Source organism: Odocoileus virginianus, chromosome 11 (genome assembly GCF_023699985.2).
Source record: "Odocoileus virginianus isolate 20LAN1187 ecotype Illinois chromosome 11, Ovbor_1.2, whole genome shotgun sequence".
NCBI classification, from domain to species: domain Eukaryota; kingdom Metazoa; phylum Chordata; class Mammalia; order Artiodactyla; family Cervidae; genus Odocoileus; species Odocoileus virginianus.
In genome coordinates, this window is record NC_069684.1 from 17860964 (window position 1) to 17878486 (window position 17523).

General features: G+C 40.1%; 1 protein-coding gene across 3 annotated transcripts in view; it reads left to right on the top strand.

Moving 5' to 3' along the window:
• STX6 (syntaxin 6) overlaps positions 1-17523 on the top strand; it is a 47144-nt gene that overhangs the window by 6232 nt on the left and 23389 nt on the right. For all 3 annotated transcript variants that reach the window (XM_070473980.1, XM_020868820.2, XM_020868819.2), the window contains exons 2-3: positions 10706-10875; positions 12698-12792. In XM_070473980.1, the coding sequence (XP_070330081.1) occupies positions 10706-10875; positions 12698-12792 (265 nt within the window). The remainder of the gene's footprint in view (positions 1-10705; positions 10876-12697; positions 12793-17523) is intronic.

Genomic DNA, 17523 nt, shown 5'->3' on the forward strand with positions numbered 1-17523 from the left:
GATTTGTATAAATTGGTATTGTTGTTATTATTAATCATGAAGAAATTGGGATCATACTGTCTTACAATCTTTTCATCTGTATATCTTTATATCCTTAACATGCCTTTGGTGGGGAGGCTTTTTAATGACTGCCTTTGTATTTTGTTGTATAAATGTAATATAATGTATCACCTGGGATGACATTTATGATGTTTCTAAATTTCTCTTTATTATTGTAATGATAAGCCCTGCTTGTCACAGGTCTTCACTGCTGTTCTTGATTATTTCCATAGCCTTTATTCCTCTAGCAGAATTGCTAATTCAGTGAGCAAGCACATTTTCAAGGCGTCTGATAGATGTTACCAAATTGCCTTCCAAGATACACTCCTCTCCACTCAACTGCCCAAAGTTTGATGGACCTTTTTCCCTTGATCGCTTGGCAGTACTGAGATTCTCATTTGAAGAAACCTTGACAAATTTGCTAGGTGAAACATACCATGTTTGAATCGTGTTTTTTCCATCATTGTGTTCAGTAAGGTCTTACATAGTGTTTGTTGGATGAATGATCCCGTTTTGAGTTTTGGGATCTGTAGTTTTTACCCCTCTTTTGTTTGCAGCTTCTAATCAAAGTAAGCCATTAAGAAATTGAATGGTGGAATATGAGAATATTTTGTACCAAGTGAGCCTCTCCTATAGGAAAAAGGCATAAATATTGTGTTCCTGTAATATTTTGCTGGTTTGGAGGCTTTGTGTGCCTAAAGAAGGATAGTTTTATTTCCATGTTCTTGGCTATGGATCTTGTTGAAATAATGGTGTAAGTAAGCAAATGAGCAAAACAATATGTGTTACATTGTATTATTCTCTAATTATCTCTCGTCTCTGTGTAGAACCTTTTATGAGCTCCTTGAAGGCAAACATTGTGCACTTTATTCACAATGTTGAGAAAAGTTATCCTTATTTACAGAGTACTGTTATCCAGTAAAATTGAATAAAAGTCAAGTCTCATTTTCTACTTTCTGAAAATCCATCAGGTGTTTCAGATGTTTCTTCTTCTTCTTTTTTTTTTTTTTTCTTTGCCTTGCTGCATAGTTTGTGGGATTTTAGTTCCCCAACTAGGGCTGGAACCCACACCCTTGGCAGTGAATGTGTGGAGTCCTAGGCAACTCCCCAATCAGATGTTTCACTGTAAAAATCACTTTACAGACATTTGTTATACGTTTGTTGAATTCCTAATACTCTGTTTGGCTCCTGAATTATAATCTGGTTTGGAGAACACCATGCAACTGTGTGAAACAATTTAGGTGGTAGACGATATGGATTGCATGTAAGATTTTGGAGTAGAGCTGAGATACTGTGGAGACTGAAAAGACTCCCCGGGGAAAGTTGGTCAGAGACACTTTCGTGAAGCAAGTAGGGCCTTAATCTGAGCCGTGGAGGAAGGAAGTGTCTGCTTTTCATTTGCAGAGGTGTAAGGACTCTTCCAGATGGGGAAGCGGTGAGCGAAAGTCCAGAGCCAGAAATGAGGAAAGGGAGGATGAGAAGAAGAGCTGCCAACTGAAACAGATTTTGTTTCAGTGAGAAACCAGGTTGGAAATGAAAGTTGGCCCCTTTGTGGGGAGGAGGCGGCATGGAATACCCAGTTGAGGAGTTTAAATTTAATCTGTTTGCTTTTGTAAATTCTTAATGAGGAGGCAGTTTTAACAGTTGTTACCATGCCACTTGCCTGTGGTCAAACAACTTCTGAGGGCTCAAACCCAGGTCTTCTGATTCACTAAGAAAATAGATTTGTCAGGAGGCTTTGCAAAGATGGGGTTGAAAAGTCTTGTTACTAGAAGGTGCCTCGTGCTCTGGGTCAGAAGAACTTGAGGCCAGAAACCAAGAAGTCTGAGCCCCTGTGCTCTTATTTGTTTAATGAGTGCAGACTGGTTATTGTGAAAGTTCCCTCTAGATCTAAAATCCAGTGACGCAGCTTAAGTAGAGGTTGTGCAAGGTGAGAAGCAAGAGGAAGAGTCAGAGATGATGCTTGTCTAGACAAGTTTCAAATCGTGGAAAATAGTGTCACTAATAACGAGAATGAGGAAGTTAGAGAAGGAAGCAGGTTTGGGTTTTTTTTATGTTTTATTTTGTTGTTTGAATACTTGCTTTTTTGTAGGGAGAGTATGATTAGTTTGGTTTTAGGCAAACAGAATGATCCAGGAGACAGCTAAAATATAGGAATTAGTCCTGGGTGGCTGGTTAGGGTTGGGACTGCAGTTGGGGAGTCATCAACTTCAAGGGATCGTGTGAACCTACTAGTGTTGATGAGTACCTAGAAGCTATAAAAGTAGTGCTGAGAAATACTGGGACCGGGTGGAAGAAGAGGAAAGAGAAAATCAGTAGAAGCTAAAATAGCACAATATCACAAAAACAAGGAAGTGGGAGTTTCAAGAAAATAGAAAGGTTTCAGTACACTGAAAATGGGGACGAGTTCAAGTCACCCGTGACTTGGACCTGCAGTGTCATTGGTGGCAGTAGTACTATCCCAGGGGAGTTGTGGAAGCAGCAGCAGGTTGAGGTCAAAGTTGTCAAGAACTGTAGGTAACTAAAGGCTTTTTTTTTTTTTTTTCGCGTCTAGGAGAATTATTGCAAAAGATATTATCACAGTGAAGTTGGAAATGGCAGTAAGGTCAAGTGTGTGTGTTTCCCCTTAGAAATGGTTTGAATGTGTAAGTCAGGCAGTAAAAAGAGCTCCTCCTCACCTAGCCTGAGGGGTTGGTGGTGGGACAGGCTGATGGGGTACAGGGTGGGAGAACGATAGGGGTGCAAAAGCTTGCACATCAGAGGTTTTTCAGGTTTCTTCAGTAGAGTGGAAACCATCTGCCTTCCACTAGCCTCTCAGTGCGTTGGTGAAACAGGGACCCCTGTTTCATACATACAGGATGACATACAGGATGGGTGCTGCCCCAGACACAGGTGTTGCAGCCTATGGTGTTTTTCCAAACTTGGCTGCCCAAAATCTCTCCTGTCCCATTTGCTTTTCTTAAATTGTGAAGCTGGTTTTCTTGTATCAAGCTGGGATCCTTGTTGCTTTTCTCTGAACCCAGGCAGACCTTTGTAACTGCCTTGACTGACAGAATGAGGCAGAAATGACACTGCTTGACTCCTGAGGATTAAGTCACAAAAGACACCCAGTTCAGCTTCCAGTCACATCTTTGTGACTTGGGACACAAGTCCAGCTCTACTGCAGCCCCTCTGCTCGAGCACTCATGTGGAGAGACTACGCAGCCCAGAGATGCTACTGAGGGGAGCCTCCTCTCGCAGCCCCCTGCCCAGGGGGTCTTTCAGCTGAGGCTCCAGACAGTGTGGAGCAGGGACAGGCCACCCCTTCTGTGTTCGGCACGAATTCCTGCCCACAGAATCCATGCACGTAAGAAATGCTCGTTTGATGCCCCTGATTTTGGGGGTCATTGTTATGCAACCAGAGTGACTGGAACAGATGCCAATTCAGAGCCTATCAGCATGGTCAGAGAAGAAAGGAGAAATCAAAAGGCCGGGGGAGGCTGCACCTCTGATTATCATGCTGTTTGTTGGCCCAGCTGAATGACAGGTTCAGGGAAACTGAAGCTCCCTAATGGCTGAAACACTTCTTCCTCCCATCTTAACCAACAAATTTGGTGAGATTCAGCTAAGAAATGATTTTATGGTTATCTGGATGTATTGCCTGAAACCCAAACAATGGGTTGGCTGGGATGGTGAACTTTTCTTCATGGTGGGACAGACTGGGATGTTGTATCATCATTCAGTCGTTCAGTTATGTCTGACTCTTTGTGACCCCGTGGATTGCAGCACACCAGGCTTCTCTGTCTTTCACCATCTCCCAGAGCTTGCTCAAACTCATGTCCATTGAGTCAGTGATGCCATCCAACTGTCTCATCCTCTGTCGTCCCCTTCTCCTGCCTTCAATCTTTTCCAGCATCAGGGTATTTTCTAATGAATCAGTTTTTTGCAGGAAGTGGCCAAAGTATTGGGGCTTCAGCTTCATCATCAGTCCTTCCAATGAATATTCAGGATTGGTTTCTTTTAGGATGGACTGGTTTGATCTCCTTGCAGTCCAAGGGACTCAAAGAGTTTCCTCCAACGCCACAATTTAAAAGCATCAATTCTTTGGCAGAATGATGTATGGTAGGGGCTTAACCAGCAGTGACTAGGGGTTAGTGCTGGGTTAGCTTCAAACAAACAGGGGGACTTCCCTGGTGGTACAGTGGTTAAGACTGCTCACTTCCAATACAGGGAACAAGGGTTCAATCCCTGGTCAGGGAGCTAAGATATCACATGCCTCATGGTGTGGCCAAAAAGAAAAAAAAAAAAAAAAACAGAAAAACTGGGTTGGTTTAGTCCTGCCAATGTCAACTCTTTTTAAGGAATGGAAGAATCCAGTCCTGAAAGCTTGGATTACTTTAGTTTTACTTGAAAGATAACATTCTTCAAAGATGTGGGCTGTGTTTTCGTTTTTGACATTTGCTTACTGGAAAGAAGCTCTGTGTTACAAGTGGTCCCACGGGCCCTGGTATGACTCTCAGTGAAGAGCCTTCATTCTCGTGGTCATAGAAGTTGTTATCCATGAGGATATGACGGGGCTCATCATGTTGATGGGCCATTTGGTAGACAGCAAGGGGAAAAGCCTCTTCCCTGGTATTTCCACGCTGTGACTCTTGTTATCCATGAAACGTGTGAGATGAGACTGACTCTGAAGCATGTGCAGCAGATGTGGGAGTGACATCTGCTTGACCGCTGTGGGAGTTAGCCATCTCTCTCCTTCAAGGGCCTGAAAGATTTCTCCCGGTCAGGAGCTAAACCTGTCATGCCTAGGGAAGCGATTAGCAAGACTTTTGTTGAAATGGTGTCAGACACGATACCCAAAGCTGTCCGTGAGCAGATTACTACTTACCAAGAAGATTGCTAAGCTGAAGTGAAGTGAGTGAAGTCGCTCAGTCGTGTGCAGCCCCGTAGACTGTAGCTTACCAGACTCCTCCGTCCATGGGATTTTCCAGGCAAGAGTACTGGAGTGGGTTGCCATTGCCTTTTCCAAGGGATCTTCCTGACCCACAGATCGAACCTGGGTCTCCTGCATTGTGGGCAGATGCTTTACTGTCTGAACCGCCAGGGAAGCCTCTGTACCAAGAAGCTAAGCCGAAGAACTCCAGAAATTCAAGGTATACATGACCCCTCATAGAAAGTTTTGAGCATCAGACTTTAATCATTCCCATTATGCACTTGGAAGAAAAACCTGAAAATAGCTAAAGCAGACTCTACAGGAAAAAGAGGCAATATCTTGTGGTTCCGACCTTTCCAGAGGCCACAGATGAAAGTGGATCACTGCTGACTAAGGACTCAGCAGCCGCAGAGCTCCTCACAGGGGCAGCATGCTCACAGGGCTCAGTGTGTGGTGGGCGCTCACCACGAGCAGAGGATGGTGCACATACACGTGTGGGAATGCACACCAATTCATGTAGAAAAAACCCCTGTACCTTTCCTGAAAAAGTAGGTGAAGAAAGCTCCACCAGCTCTTCTCTGTTGAAATCCTCCCAAATACCAAACAGCTGGCCTGGTTATATACTCCTGTGTCCTGTTCATCAGTTTACTTGGAATGACAGGTGATTCTAAATATTTAGTTCCAGGTATTTACAAATAGTTGTGAGTTGAGTGGGTTGTGTCACTAGTTAGCATCTTGTACTTGAAACTGTTCAGAAATCCAAGTTCTTTTGGATATTCTGGGTACCATTAATATTTGGCTTAAAAACAAGTTTTGTCTGTGACACATATTTTCTCTCCATTCACTTTCTTTTTCAGGCTAATACTAAGCTGAAATGATGTTAAAAGAAAAATTGGGAGGTGTTATAAACTTTGAGGGCCCCTGTGAGATGCTATTAAGATAGGATTCCTTGACATACTACAGGTTCTCTGGCTTTTCAGATCAGAACCACTGCTGACCGTTCCCACTTTTGTGATCCCTTAAAACACATCTTAGAAAAGTAAAATAAGACTACTTTGACTTTCTTATGTCTGTGCTACTACTTGAAAACTAAAAATGAAACCTCTTTTAAAAGTAAGAGATTGAGAGTTATACGAGCCAGGTCACTGGCTGGGCATGTGGGGTTTTGAATGTTATCCTGGGATCGCTTTGAGCATTTTTCTAATTCCTGCCATTTCTTTCATTTCTTTTTTAGGACATGCTCAAGTTCTTGCATGCTTTAGGACACTTTGATTTCACTCTGTGTTGCTAGAATTGAATCCACCCACCTGCTCCTCCTTCTCCTCAAGTCTGAGTTGTCAACGTCTTTAAGGTTGTGGTGATGAAAGTACAGCCCTGGATCCCAGTGTGGGGGCCACTTCAAGATCCTTTCATACAAGAGCCCCTCAGCTTCAAATGCTTTTTATGATGCTACTCAGATGTTACTTACTTTTTTTCATCATGTTACATTTAAACTGATGGTGCAAAAGCGGTGGCAAGTAAAACTGCTGGTGCCTTTGCCTAAATCAAGGCAGTGGCACCAAAACTATTCCTCCCTCATGGTGAAAAATAAAAAAAAAAAAGAGAATCACATTCCCTTCAGATTGTTCTTCGTGAAACAGTAAAAGAAATAATAATTTTATCTTATCTTGATTCCCATTAACACTTTTCCTTTTTTAAAAAAAAAGCATAGTTGGTCTCTCTCTCTCTCTCTTTTTTTTTTTGGCTGTACTGTGCATCCTGTGGGATCTTAGTTCCCTAACCAGGAATCAAACCTGGGCCCCCAATGGAAGTGCAGAGTCCTAACCACTGGACCGCCTAGGAAGTCCCAACTTTTCCTCACTTTTTAAAAGTTGTAATTTGCCAACAATAAAACTGACCCTTTTTAGTGTGTACTTCTGTGAAGTTTGACAAATATGTGTAGTTAGTAACCACCACCTCCACAAGTGACTTGCAGGACAGATCCATCAGCCCTAGAAGTTTCTCTCTGTCCCCTTCCCCCCATGTCCAGCACCTGGCAACTACTGATCTGTTTTCTCTCCCTATAGTTCTGCCTCCTCCATAATGTTACAGAAATGGAATCATATATTGTGTGGCCATCTAACTTCTTACACTTTGCATAGTACGTTTGGGATTTGTTCTTATTGTTGCACGTAGGCATGGTTTGTTCCTTTTTGTTGCTGAGTAGTAGTACATTGTGAAGGTGTACCAGAGTTGTCCATTCCTTGGTTGAAAGACATTTGGCTTGTTTTCAGTTTTTGGCTATTATGACTAAAACCACTGTAAGAATTTGCAGATTGTTGTGTGAGTGTGTGTTTTTTTGTGTCATCTTGAAGTGGCATTGTTGGGTCATATGGTAAATGCATGTTTTGTATGTTTAAGAAACAACTACACTGTTTTCCAAATGGTTGTACAATTTTGTGTTCCCACCAGCAATCCTTGAGCGTTCCAGTTACTCCACTACCTGGTCAACACTTGGCATTGTCAGTTGGTTGTGTGAGGCCATTCTAAGTTTGTAGTGGTATCTTGTTATGGATTTACTTTGCATTTTTCTAATGACTAATGGTATTGGGCATCATTTCATGTGCTTACTTGTCACTTGTATGTTATCTCTAGTGAAGTGACTCTGCAGATCTTTTGCCCTCCCCCATTTTTTTAAGAAATCAGCTCAGTTTTCTTTTTTAAAGATTTATTTGTTTATTTTGGAATGTGCTGGGTCTTCATTGTGCCCATTTTTTAAATTGGGTTTAAGTTTTGAGAGTTTAATATATATATATGTATATTGTAGATACAAGTTATTTAATCAGAAGTGTAACTCACAGTTACACTTGTTTCTCCCACCTCAGTACACATTTTAATATTCTTTGTGACAACATGAGAGAGTGCATGGGGCACTTTTGCTGTATTATAAGATGACTGACTCCAAGGGAAGGAACTTCTTTGATGCAGTTACAAGCTGAAATAGGTCGCTTTTTCCTCCACAGAATCTCATTTTTTTCTTCAAAGAATGATTTGCAGACTGGTTATTGAGACTTGCATATGCTCACAAGGATCAAAATTATCCATTGAAAACCTTGAGATGTTCTCAAAAATGAATGAGGTGAACCTGTTACTTCCTGGAAAACAACTGACAATACTTTCACAGATGATGAAATTAGAGCCTTTTTTAAAAAAAGAATTTTGGGAAGCTTGATACAACTTGTATCATGTTACAGATTCCAGGTAGTTAGGTTTTTCTGGTGGGATTGGTGGTGATATTACTGTATGATTTTGAATGTTGTGTAATGAAATGAGTCAGCATTTGGACGATCTTTGATGCTTGGTAAAATAATACTTTGTAAATGACCAGTACGTGATGGGTAAAAGATTCAGTCACTGTAGAAGATGGCGCAGTGAGTTGTAATGTATGAGGGTTCACAAGGTCTTTGGTGCAGTTTCAGCCTCCATACTGCCGCTAAGCTTTAAGAAACTGCCACTTGTTGAGTTTTCTTAGAGCGTCAAGAAAGAATATTCACAATTATCTGAAAAGACTGTTAAAGTACTCCTCCCTTTTCCAACTATATATCTGTTTGAGGCTGGATTTCTGTCATATGCTTCAACCAAAACGTATGTAAACAGTCAGTGTAAAAGCAGTTGTAAGAATATACGTGTCCTACTGTTAAACCAGATATTAAAGAGATTTGCAAAAATGTGAATCAGTGCCAGTCTTCTCACTAAATATTTTTGTTTTAGAAATTTTTTGCAAAATGTTAACATACAGTAATTTCATTGTAATGTTTTATTAAGTGGTAAGTATTTTAAAATATCTGTTTGAATTTCTAATACGGTAAGTGGCAACAGATAAAGAGCTTGCATCAAAATAAGTTCTTTGGGGTCTTCAGTAATTTTGAAAAGTGCAGAAGAGCCCTGAGACTGAAAAAGTTTATGGATCACTGCTTAAGAGTTTAATTCCAGCATCTAGTTGTCTGTTGGTGGTGGAGAATGTGGTATGCTCCAGCCTGAGACTTCTGGTTTTCAAAAAGCAATTCAGAATTCAGATTTCCTTTACAGAACTGGTAATTTTTATGTCCTTTAGAATGAGATGTATCATCTTAGATAACTTTTAAATTCTGCCTTCTATTATCAGAGAAGATATTCAGCACAATTCAACACAAACTTCCCTTCACCAAGTACTTCATATTATGGGAAATGTATGCCCTTTTCTTTACCAAGTCAGCCAGAAACCTCAATAAAGTGTAAAAATAGTAGATTTGCATCTGGGTTACTTAGTCTTTCCTCTTTTTGTCTCAGATAGAGTTTCTCTTTAGCACTGAAAGCGTAGGGCTGATGTGAGAGGGACAATGAGGGGACTTGCTTAACCCATGAGCTGGGTGTGAACATTGTAGAGTGTTCTTGGTAGATTCATTGTTGGCCGCATAGCTCAGTGATTTATTCAGCCGGCTCCAGTGTCTATATTCTGTATTTAACATTCAGCTTTTTAGCTCTCATCAGTATTCACAGTCCAAGATTTTACAAGGTACTTTTTTCATTTTGTTTGTGCTGTCTCCTCTGACACTTGAAATGTCAGAGGGAATAGGATGCATGTAGTTCCCTGTGTTAAAGCCATGGGCAACAAGCGCACTGATTGAACACCCAGAAGAGTTGGTTAAGAAATCATGGAAGGATCATAACAGATATCTTAGTTTAGGAGCATGAAGGTTATAATCTTTGTACACAAGAGACCATGATTATAAAACGACTCCTTTTTGGCTTTTATACATGGTTGTGTTAGATTATAACATTTAATGGTAGATATTGGCCCAATAGGGGGGAGAAAGGTTTTTAAGACCTTGTGGCTGTATCTATAATCTAAAAGAAAATAGACCACAATACTTAATAGCCTAGTCTCACCCCCTGAACTTGAAGCACACTAATCTTCTGTGCAGAATAGAAAGTACAATAGAGATATTTAAAGCTAATACTGTTGGGGAATCTTCTAATGAGATTTTGAATTTTAAAATGTCTCAGGTTAAAATACTTACCTCCTAAAAGACAAGCTGTGTAACAGTAACTCTTCTGTCTACCCTTTTTTACCCCTCTTTCACAGCAGTCTTCCCAAGGAAAAGAAAGTTGTTTTAGAATCTTCATCTGAATGCAAATTACTTTGCACCAACTAGCAGCATGTATGAATGTTAATGGTCCTTTAGTTAATTTGCATTATAGCCTCCTAGACTACTTTTAAGTATGGTCTGTTAGAAAAATTAAATTTTGTCCTTTACAAAATTTAAAGGACACCCTGGTGGCTCAGACGGTAAGGAATCCACCTGCCAATGCAGGAGGCACAGGCAATGTAGGTTCGATCCCTGAGTTGGGAAGATCCCCTGGAGAAAGAAATGGCAACCTGCTCCAGTATTTTTGCCTGGAAAATCCCACCGACAGAGCAGCCTGGGGTTGCAAAGAATGAAATGACTGAGCGGCTAGCACTTTCACTTTATGAACAAACTTGATATTATCGGTGCTTAGGTGGTGGCTATTTTATTTTGAAATCAGCTGAGAGCATAATTCTCAGACTATTATTTTAAAATTTTGAATTTTTATATTTGTTCATGCCTTCTGTAACAACTTAGAAACACTTTGGGGAATAGTGGTTCATTGCTGAGGGTGGGGTCTGATTGTAATGGTTAACACAAGTCTTGTATTAACTTGTTGATAGTAAGTGTTGTCTCATTTCTGTCCTTTCCCTTCACCTGGTTACAGAGAGGTTCAGAAAGCAGTCAACACTGCACAGGGCTTGTTTCAGAGATGGACGGAGCTCCTCCAGGACCCATCCACGGCCACGAGGGAAGAAGTCGACTGGACCACCAACGAGCTGAGGAACAACCTCCGGAGCATAGAGTGGGACCTAGAGGACCTCGACGAAACCATCAATATCCTTTTCTGAGGCATCTGTGCCTCGTGAGGCACACAGACGAATGGACAGGTTTTCATTCAGATGTCTCAGATACATAGATGAGATACTTTCTTTGATCATCGATTGATGCTCCTCCTATCTGTACCTTGGCATACTTACAGTCGTTGCCCGGGAGGCTCAGGTAGAGTGATCAGTGCTGCTTCAGTGCAGGAAGGTCCTGCAGCATAGAGGCCACACAGTGCAGCGGCTTTGAGCTTGGCCCTGTGGTCAGACCGGGTGTTCAGGTGCTGCCTCTGCCAGTTATACTTTGCTTCTCAGTAGAACGGTAGGTAACAGCTGTACCTAGCTCACACGGTTGTTGAAGGTTTATCAGATAAAGAGTTTAGGATGGTGCCTGACACAGTGAACTTTCTTTTCTGTTGTTGTTGAGTCACGCAGCCTGTGGAATCTTAGTTCCCCAACTAGGGATCAGACTGTGCCCCCTGAATGCCTGCGTTGGAAGTTCAAAGTCCTAACCACTGGACTTGCATGAATTCCCCATAGAGAGCTTCTGTGAGTATTAGCTGTCATTATTTTGAGGAGGTGTATACAGACCAGTATCGTACATTGGTAATTAGAGATCAAAAGAAAATCCCTCCCCAGACTTTTTCCCATTCAGTGCCATTGAGCATTAGAGAGGCATCTTGTCCCATGAAACTGCACTTACTAAAGCAGATCTATTATGCCAAGTCACGCTATTGATGTTAAGTAAGTTCACTGATATGATGGGTGAACCAGGGAACTGTAAATGTTGGATTACATGGCCATTTTTTCAACTGGAAATATTAAATCAGAACTTTAGATTGAAGATATGCCATTTGCATGTTCTGAGGCCTGTTTTGTTTTTTGAGTGTAACAACACATTAAGGAAACCAGATTTTGTTAGGACCAGTCTGTAGTCAGCACACAGGTTCATATAGAGTTGATGTGTGGAGTGGATAATTTCTTTTCATCAAAATGACCCTAGGGTGCCTTTTAAATTATTAAAAGACAAACGTGTCCTCTAAAACTAGTGGAAGAGAAATATGTGAGGGAGTGGGAGCAAAAGCACCCTTACAGGGAGATATGTCCTGCCTTGCGATAGGAGGGAAGAGAAGAAGATTGGGGGAGACAGAAAAATTGTGAGATAAAGAGAACAAAAGTTTTAATAGATATTCTTCATTCAGCAAATAGTCATTGAGTGCTATGTGCTAGACATCTTGCTAGTTACTGAGATTGGATTGATAAGCAAAAGTGTACCAACGCTTGTAGAACTTATGGTGGGGGTAGAAGGGGGCTTGGAGGAGGGAGAACAGACATTAGTCAAATAATATCACAAGTGCATCCTTGCAGATGATAAGAGATGAGTACAGAGAGTCATGGAGTGACCCAGGGTCAGGGTGAGAAGAGCAGGGAAACCTCAGAGAAGAAGCCTCGATTTCTCGATTAAGAAGCAGAGTTAGCATCTTGACAGAAGCGAGATGGTTGGGAATGGCAAATGAAAACGGCTTGCAAATGCTGTCCTGGGAAAGATGATCTGGAGTCAAAACAATGGCAGGCATGTGGAAGAGCCTAGCTTAGCTGTGGCCGGACACCCATGGGTGTGTAGTGAACCCAGGCAGGTCACTTCTGCCTTGGGGGCACAAGGATCCTCGTATAGCTATGGGCAGAGAAAGTTTGAGGATGATCAGTGTAAGCTGACTGTGTGTTGAGAAATTGGGCCAGATTTTATTGCTTGCCTGTGAGAGATCTGTGGTTTAACACTGATGTTGGTTAGGTTTTTGCTGATGAAATTGCTTTACCTTGACTTTTTGACCCACGCATAGTTGAAGCAAATCCTAGGAAATTCAACCTCGATGCAACCGAATTGAGTATAAGAAAAGCCTTCATCACAAGTACTCGGCAGGTTGTCAGGGTAAGGAATGAAATCTGATTATGTTACTTGTGCAAGAAAAAGCCAGACTGCTTCAAACTCTTTCCCTTATTGTAAACTACTAGGTCAACTCTGAAACTCCTTTTTAAATGAGTTAAATGACAGTTTCCACATATAATTTCTCTGATGGAAAAGAAATCTGTTGTTAGTATCATCAGGCTTATTTCTCAGAGCAAAAATGAGCGAGGAGACTGCTGGCTTTGGGAAGGTTATTGTGTCTTTCTTGTCCGTCCGTCTCACTCCTCCAGACCAGTTGTCTTTTTTCCTCTTTATTTCTTAGTTTGCTGTGTTCCTAGACAAAAAGAACTGCTATGGTAAAAACCATTTGGTTTCCTGATTGATTGGTAATCACTTTGCATTGTGAAGAGTGCTCTTGGTTTGGATGGCGGCCTCTTCTACCATCTGAATTGCTTCTGGAACTCTTGCAACCCAGTTACTGACATTTCCATATACAACTGCTTGACAGCCTTTCGGGAGTTATCCAGAGCAAGCAAGCAATCATCAGCTTATAAGAAACCAATCCAAGGGAAAAAAATCTTTAGTCTCAGATTATTTAGATATTAACCTATTGTTAAAAAGACCTGAGAGAAAATAGCATGTAAGTGAAATATCATTAAGATATCTTTGTATTTTGAAACTATATGGCTAAGCCAGTTGATTAGCATAACTAGATGTAAGAGAACCAGCTGTCTTTAACATATGTACTAGAAAGCAGCTTCCTTGAATAAAAAGACTTGGGATCATACCAGTGCTAACATATGGCTTTTTAAGAGTCATCTTAGGCAGGAACCTTGCTATGTGTTTGCCAAAGACTCCATGTCATGTGATTTCCTTTTGAAATTATTTCAAATGGTAGGTTATCACTGAGCTTTAAAAGATTCTTGTTCCTTGCTTTACTCATTAGTTGCCTTTCTGTATCCATATACCTAAAAATAGTTTAGAAATAAACCCATGTTTTAATGAAACAGTAACCTTTTTAGATCTAGGAGCCCATCTATTGGTTTCCCTGGTGGCTCAGTTATAAAGAATCTGCCTACCAATGCAGGAGGCTCAGGAAATGTGGGTTTGATCCCTGGGTTGGGAAGATCCTCTGGAGGAGGAAATGGCAACCCACTCAGGTATTCTTGCCTAGAAAATCCCATGGACAGAGCAGTCTGGGGACTACAGTCCGTGTGGGGTGGCAGAGATACTTCTGAGTAACTGAGCTTGGGTTAGACATTCCCAGTCTCTAACCAGTTCAGAGGATATTCTGATAAGGAAGCCCTGTTGTTAGGTGGTATATTTTTGGTAAGGTAAACAATTTCCCAGCTACTTACTTGATAAATACAGTGTGTGCTTTTTAAATTTTTTGTGATAGGTTTTTCTGAAGATGACTTCTGTAGATGTTGATATTTAAATGATGCCTTGCAGTGACGCATATATTCTTGACTTTAATCATTATATTTACTCTTTCTGCAAGGTAGTACTTATAAATTCTGCACATTGAAATTCAGAGGTCAATATAGTAAAAGTTAAGTGAGTTGGTATAATTGAAAGTATAATCCAAAGTTCATTTTCTAGTATTTGAAAAGCTTTTTAAAGTATGTTCTTTGAAATAAGTATTCTAAATCATCTATACTTCACAATGTTGCAGAGTCCTTTTAGAGTTGAGAGCTAAACTAGACTCAATTGTGTGATCCAACTTAATGTTAGAGTTTTTGATCCTTCTTCTAATTTGGAAGCTGTTACTATTTGCCAGTTGTGGGTTAATAGTACCTAACTGATCTTTTGCTTCTCTGATTTTAATAAATTCTAGTTGAGGTTTTGTGGAAGAAAAGGAAGTGGTAATTGACACTAACTTGATTTTTTTTTTAAAGCATTGTGTTGATTCAGTATTATTACATTCAACTAGACAATATTTGTATCCAGAGCTTTCTGAGTTCCACTTCAAGGACACTGATAGCATGGGTTCAGAGACTTAGCATTTTGGGAAAATGAAACACAAGACCAGGCTCAGATTAGGACTTTGTACACCACAGTTTATGCGAGCTCCTTTGTACCATTATCACTTAGATTTCATTCAGTTGCTTAGAGGAATGCATTTTGATGCATTTGTGCCAGTTGTGCTTTCTTCTTTGGGTAGGCAGTGATATGCTGTACACATTTTTTGTAGCTGTTCTGTCTGAAGAACTAAACCTTTCTCTGGGCTTCTTCTCAATTAATGTCCACTATTTCTGCTTTTTAATAAGTCATTTTTATTTAAAGAGTCTTGTGTATGTTTTTCCAAGTGTCTTTTTAGTTTGTGCAGTTTTTATTAAGTCTTACCAGCTTTCACTTAGAAAGCAAAGTGAAGTGAATTCGCTCAGTCGTGTCCAACTCTTTGCGACCCTATGGACTGTTGCCCCTCATGCTCCTCTGTCCCTGGGGATTCTCCAGGCGAGAATACTGGAGTGGGTTGCCATTTCCTTCTCCAAGGGGTCTTCCCGACCCAGGGATCAAACCCAGTCCCCACACTGCAGGCAGACTCTTTACCCTCTGAGCCACCAGGAAAGCCCAAAGAAAGCAAACATTTGTGTTCTTGTGTATATAGCCTTGGTATTTTTGAGGTAATCATTTTTACATTTGTGGAGTTGCCTATAATCAGAGATTTCACATGTGATATATTTGTGTTGTGGAGATCTATTGCAGCAGTGACGTTGGGTTAATTTAATAGTGAAAGGTGTTTGCAGTCAGTGGCAAAATCGTGAGTAAGACGTGAGAAGACATGAGCTCTAGGCTCCCCTGAGACCTCAGTAAACTTTAAGCATGGCAAGCCATTTAACCGCTCTAGATCTCAGTTTTCTTTAACAAGTAAATGACCCTCACTAACAGTCTGCAACTTTTTGAACTTTCAAAGGCAATCAAAACTATAGCACCCTCTCCCAAAAATCCAGTCTCTTCAAATCTAAGAATTGTTTATAGTCAGTTGTAAGTCATGATAGAAATGGCTTTGGTTAATCAAAAAGGGTGAGGCATACTGTGTCGCTACAAATGACGCTGGGATGTGAGTCCTCTGAGCGGGAAGCGCTGGGATTTACAGAGTGTTATTCCCTCAGCTTGGAAGATGACGCAGAATGGAAGCAGCATAAACAGGAAGTTGTTTCATTTATTTGTTGTTTTTTTGACAAGTGACCCATATTTTATCAGTACTAATTGCTTCTTGACTGTTTATTCTAAAATTCTTGTATTAGAAAGAAGATGAGTTTTAATTATGTTTTTGGCATGACAGGTATTACAAAATACTCAAAACTGTTTAGTGATGTAACTTAAAATCTCAAATCCTGATAAGAAGGTGATCTGTGGCATGGTATCTGGCAGTTTTTACCTTGCATAAAGAAAGGACCATCCTGAAAGTGAAAGCCACAGCTCTTTGCCTTCTGCCATGCCACACACAGGATGCGTACCATACAACTATTGAGGTCACTGACTATCGGAGCTAACATACACCCACACATACACACATATTTTGAACTTTTAAATGTGTATTTCATTAAAGTAATGCGTGCCCATTTTAAGGGCTTCCCAGGTGTTGCTAGTGGTAAAGAACCTGCCTGCTAATGCAGGAGACATGGGTTTGATCCGTGAACTGGGAAGATTCCCCTGGAGGAGGGCATAGCAACCCACTCCAGTATTCCTGCCTGGAAAATCCCATGAACAGAGAAGCCTGGTGGGCTACAGTCTGTGGGATCGCCAAGAGTCAGACCCAACTGAGGTGACTGAGCACACACACACATATGCCTTTAAAGAGAATTAGAAAAATTTTGCAAAAAGAAAAAATAGAAAAAGAAACCTAAACTCAAAATACAACACAAAAACAGAACTTTGTTTTATTTGTACATAGTTGTGATTTATACTATTATGTAATCATAAGCATTTTTAAGTTTTAAAATTAAAAATCTGTACTTTTAAAAAAATGCAAATAATTTTGATGAATAAGAAAGGTGAAAATGTGCGTCCGTTCTATAATTCCACTCTATAAAAATAGTTTTATATATTTTTTCTAGCCATTTCCATAAAATGAAATTGAAATATATTTTTAAAAGAAACGACATATTAATCTGTAATTTTTTTATATGAAAAAATATTGTGGACATAGTTTTATATCAATACAGATACATGCTGTCTGATAGAAATACTAAAGTACAAGCTATCTTTAATTTTCTAGTAGTCATATTTAAAAAATAGAAAGAAACAGGTAAGGAGAAGGGGGCGACAGAGGATGAGATGGTTGGATGGCATCACCAGGTCAATGGACATGAGCTTGAGCAACTCGAGGAGACAGTGAAGGACAGGGAAGCTTGGTGTGCTGCAGTCCACGGGATCTCAAAGCATCAGACACAACTTATCGAATGAACAACAACAAACAATGTATTTTATTTAACTTAGTATACCCAAAAGACTGTTACTTAAACATGTAATCAATATAAAAATAATTGAGATTTCTATAAAGTCTTTAAAAATTTTTTCTAAAACTTACAGATGTGGCATATATTTTATATTTAAGCATATCTCAATTCAGAAATGAACTTTTCATTGGAGATACTTCATCTGTATTTAGAGTATATAAAACTTACAGTTGAAAAGGTTGATTTACTGGAAAATACCCAGATTTTCCAGACATATGTGAAAGTTTTCCAGTAACTAAATTTAAATCTAAATTAATTAAAATTAAGTAAAGTCAAAAAGTTTAATTCC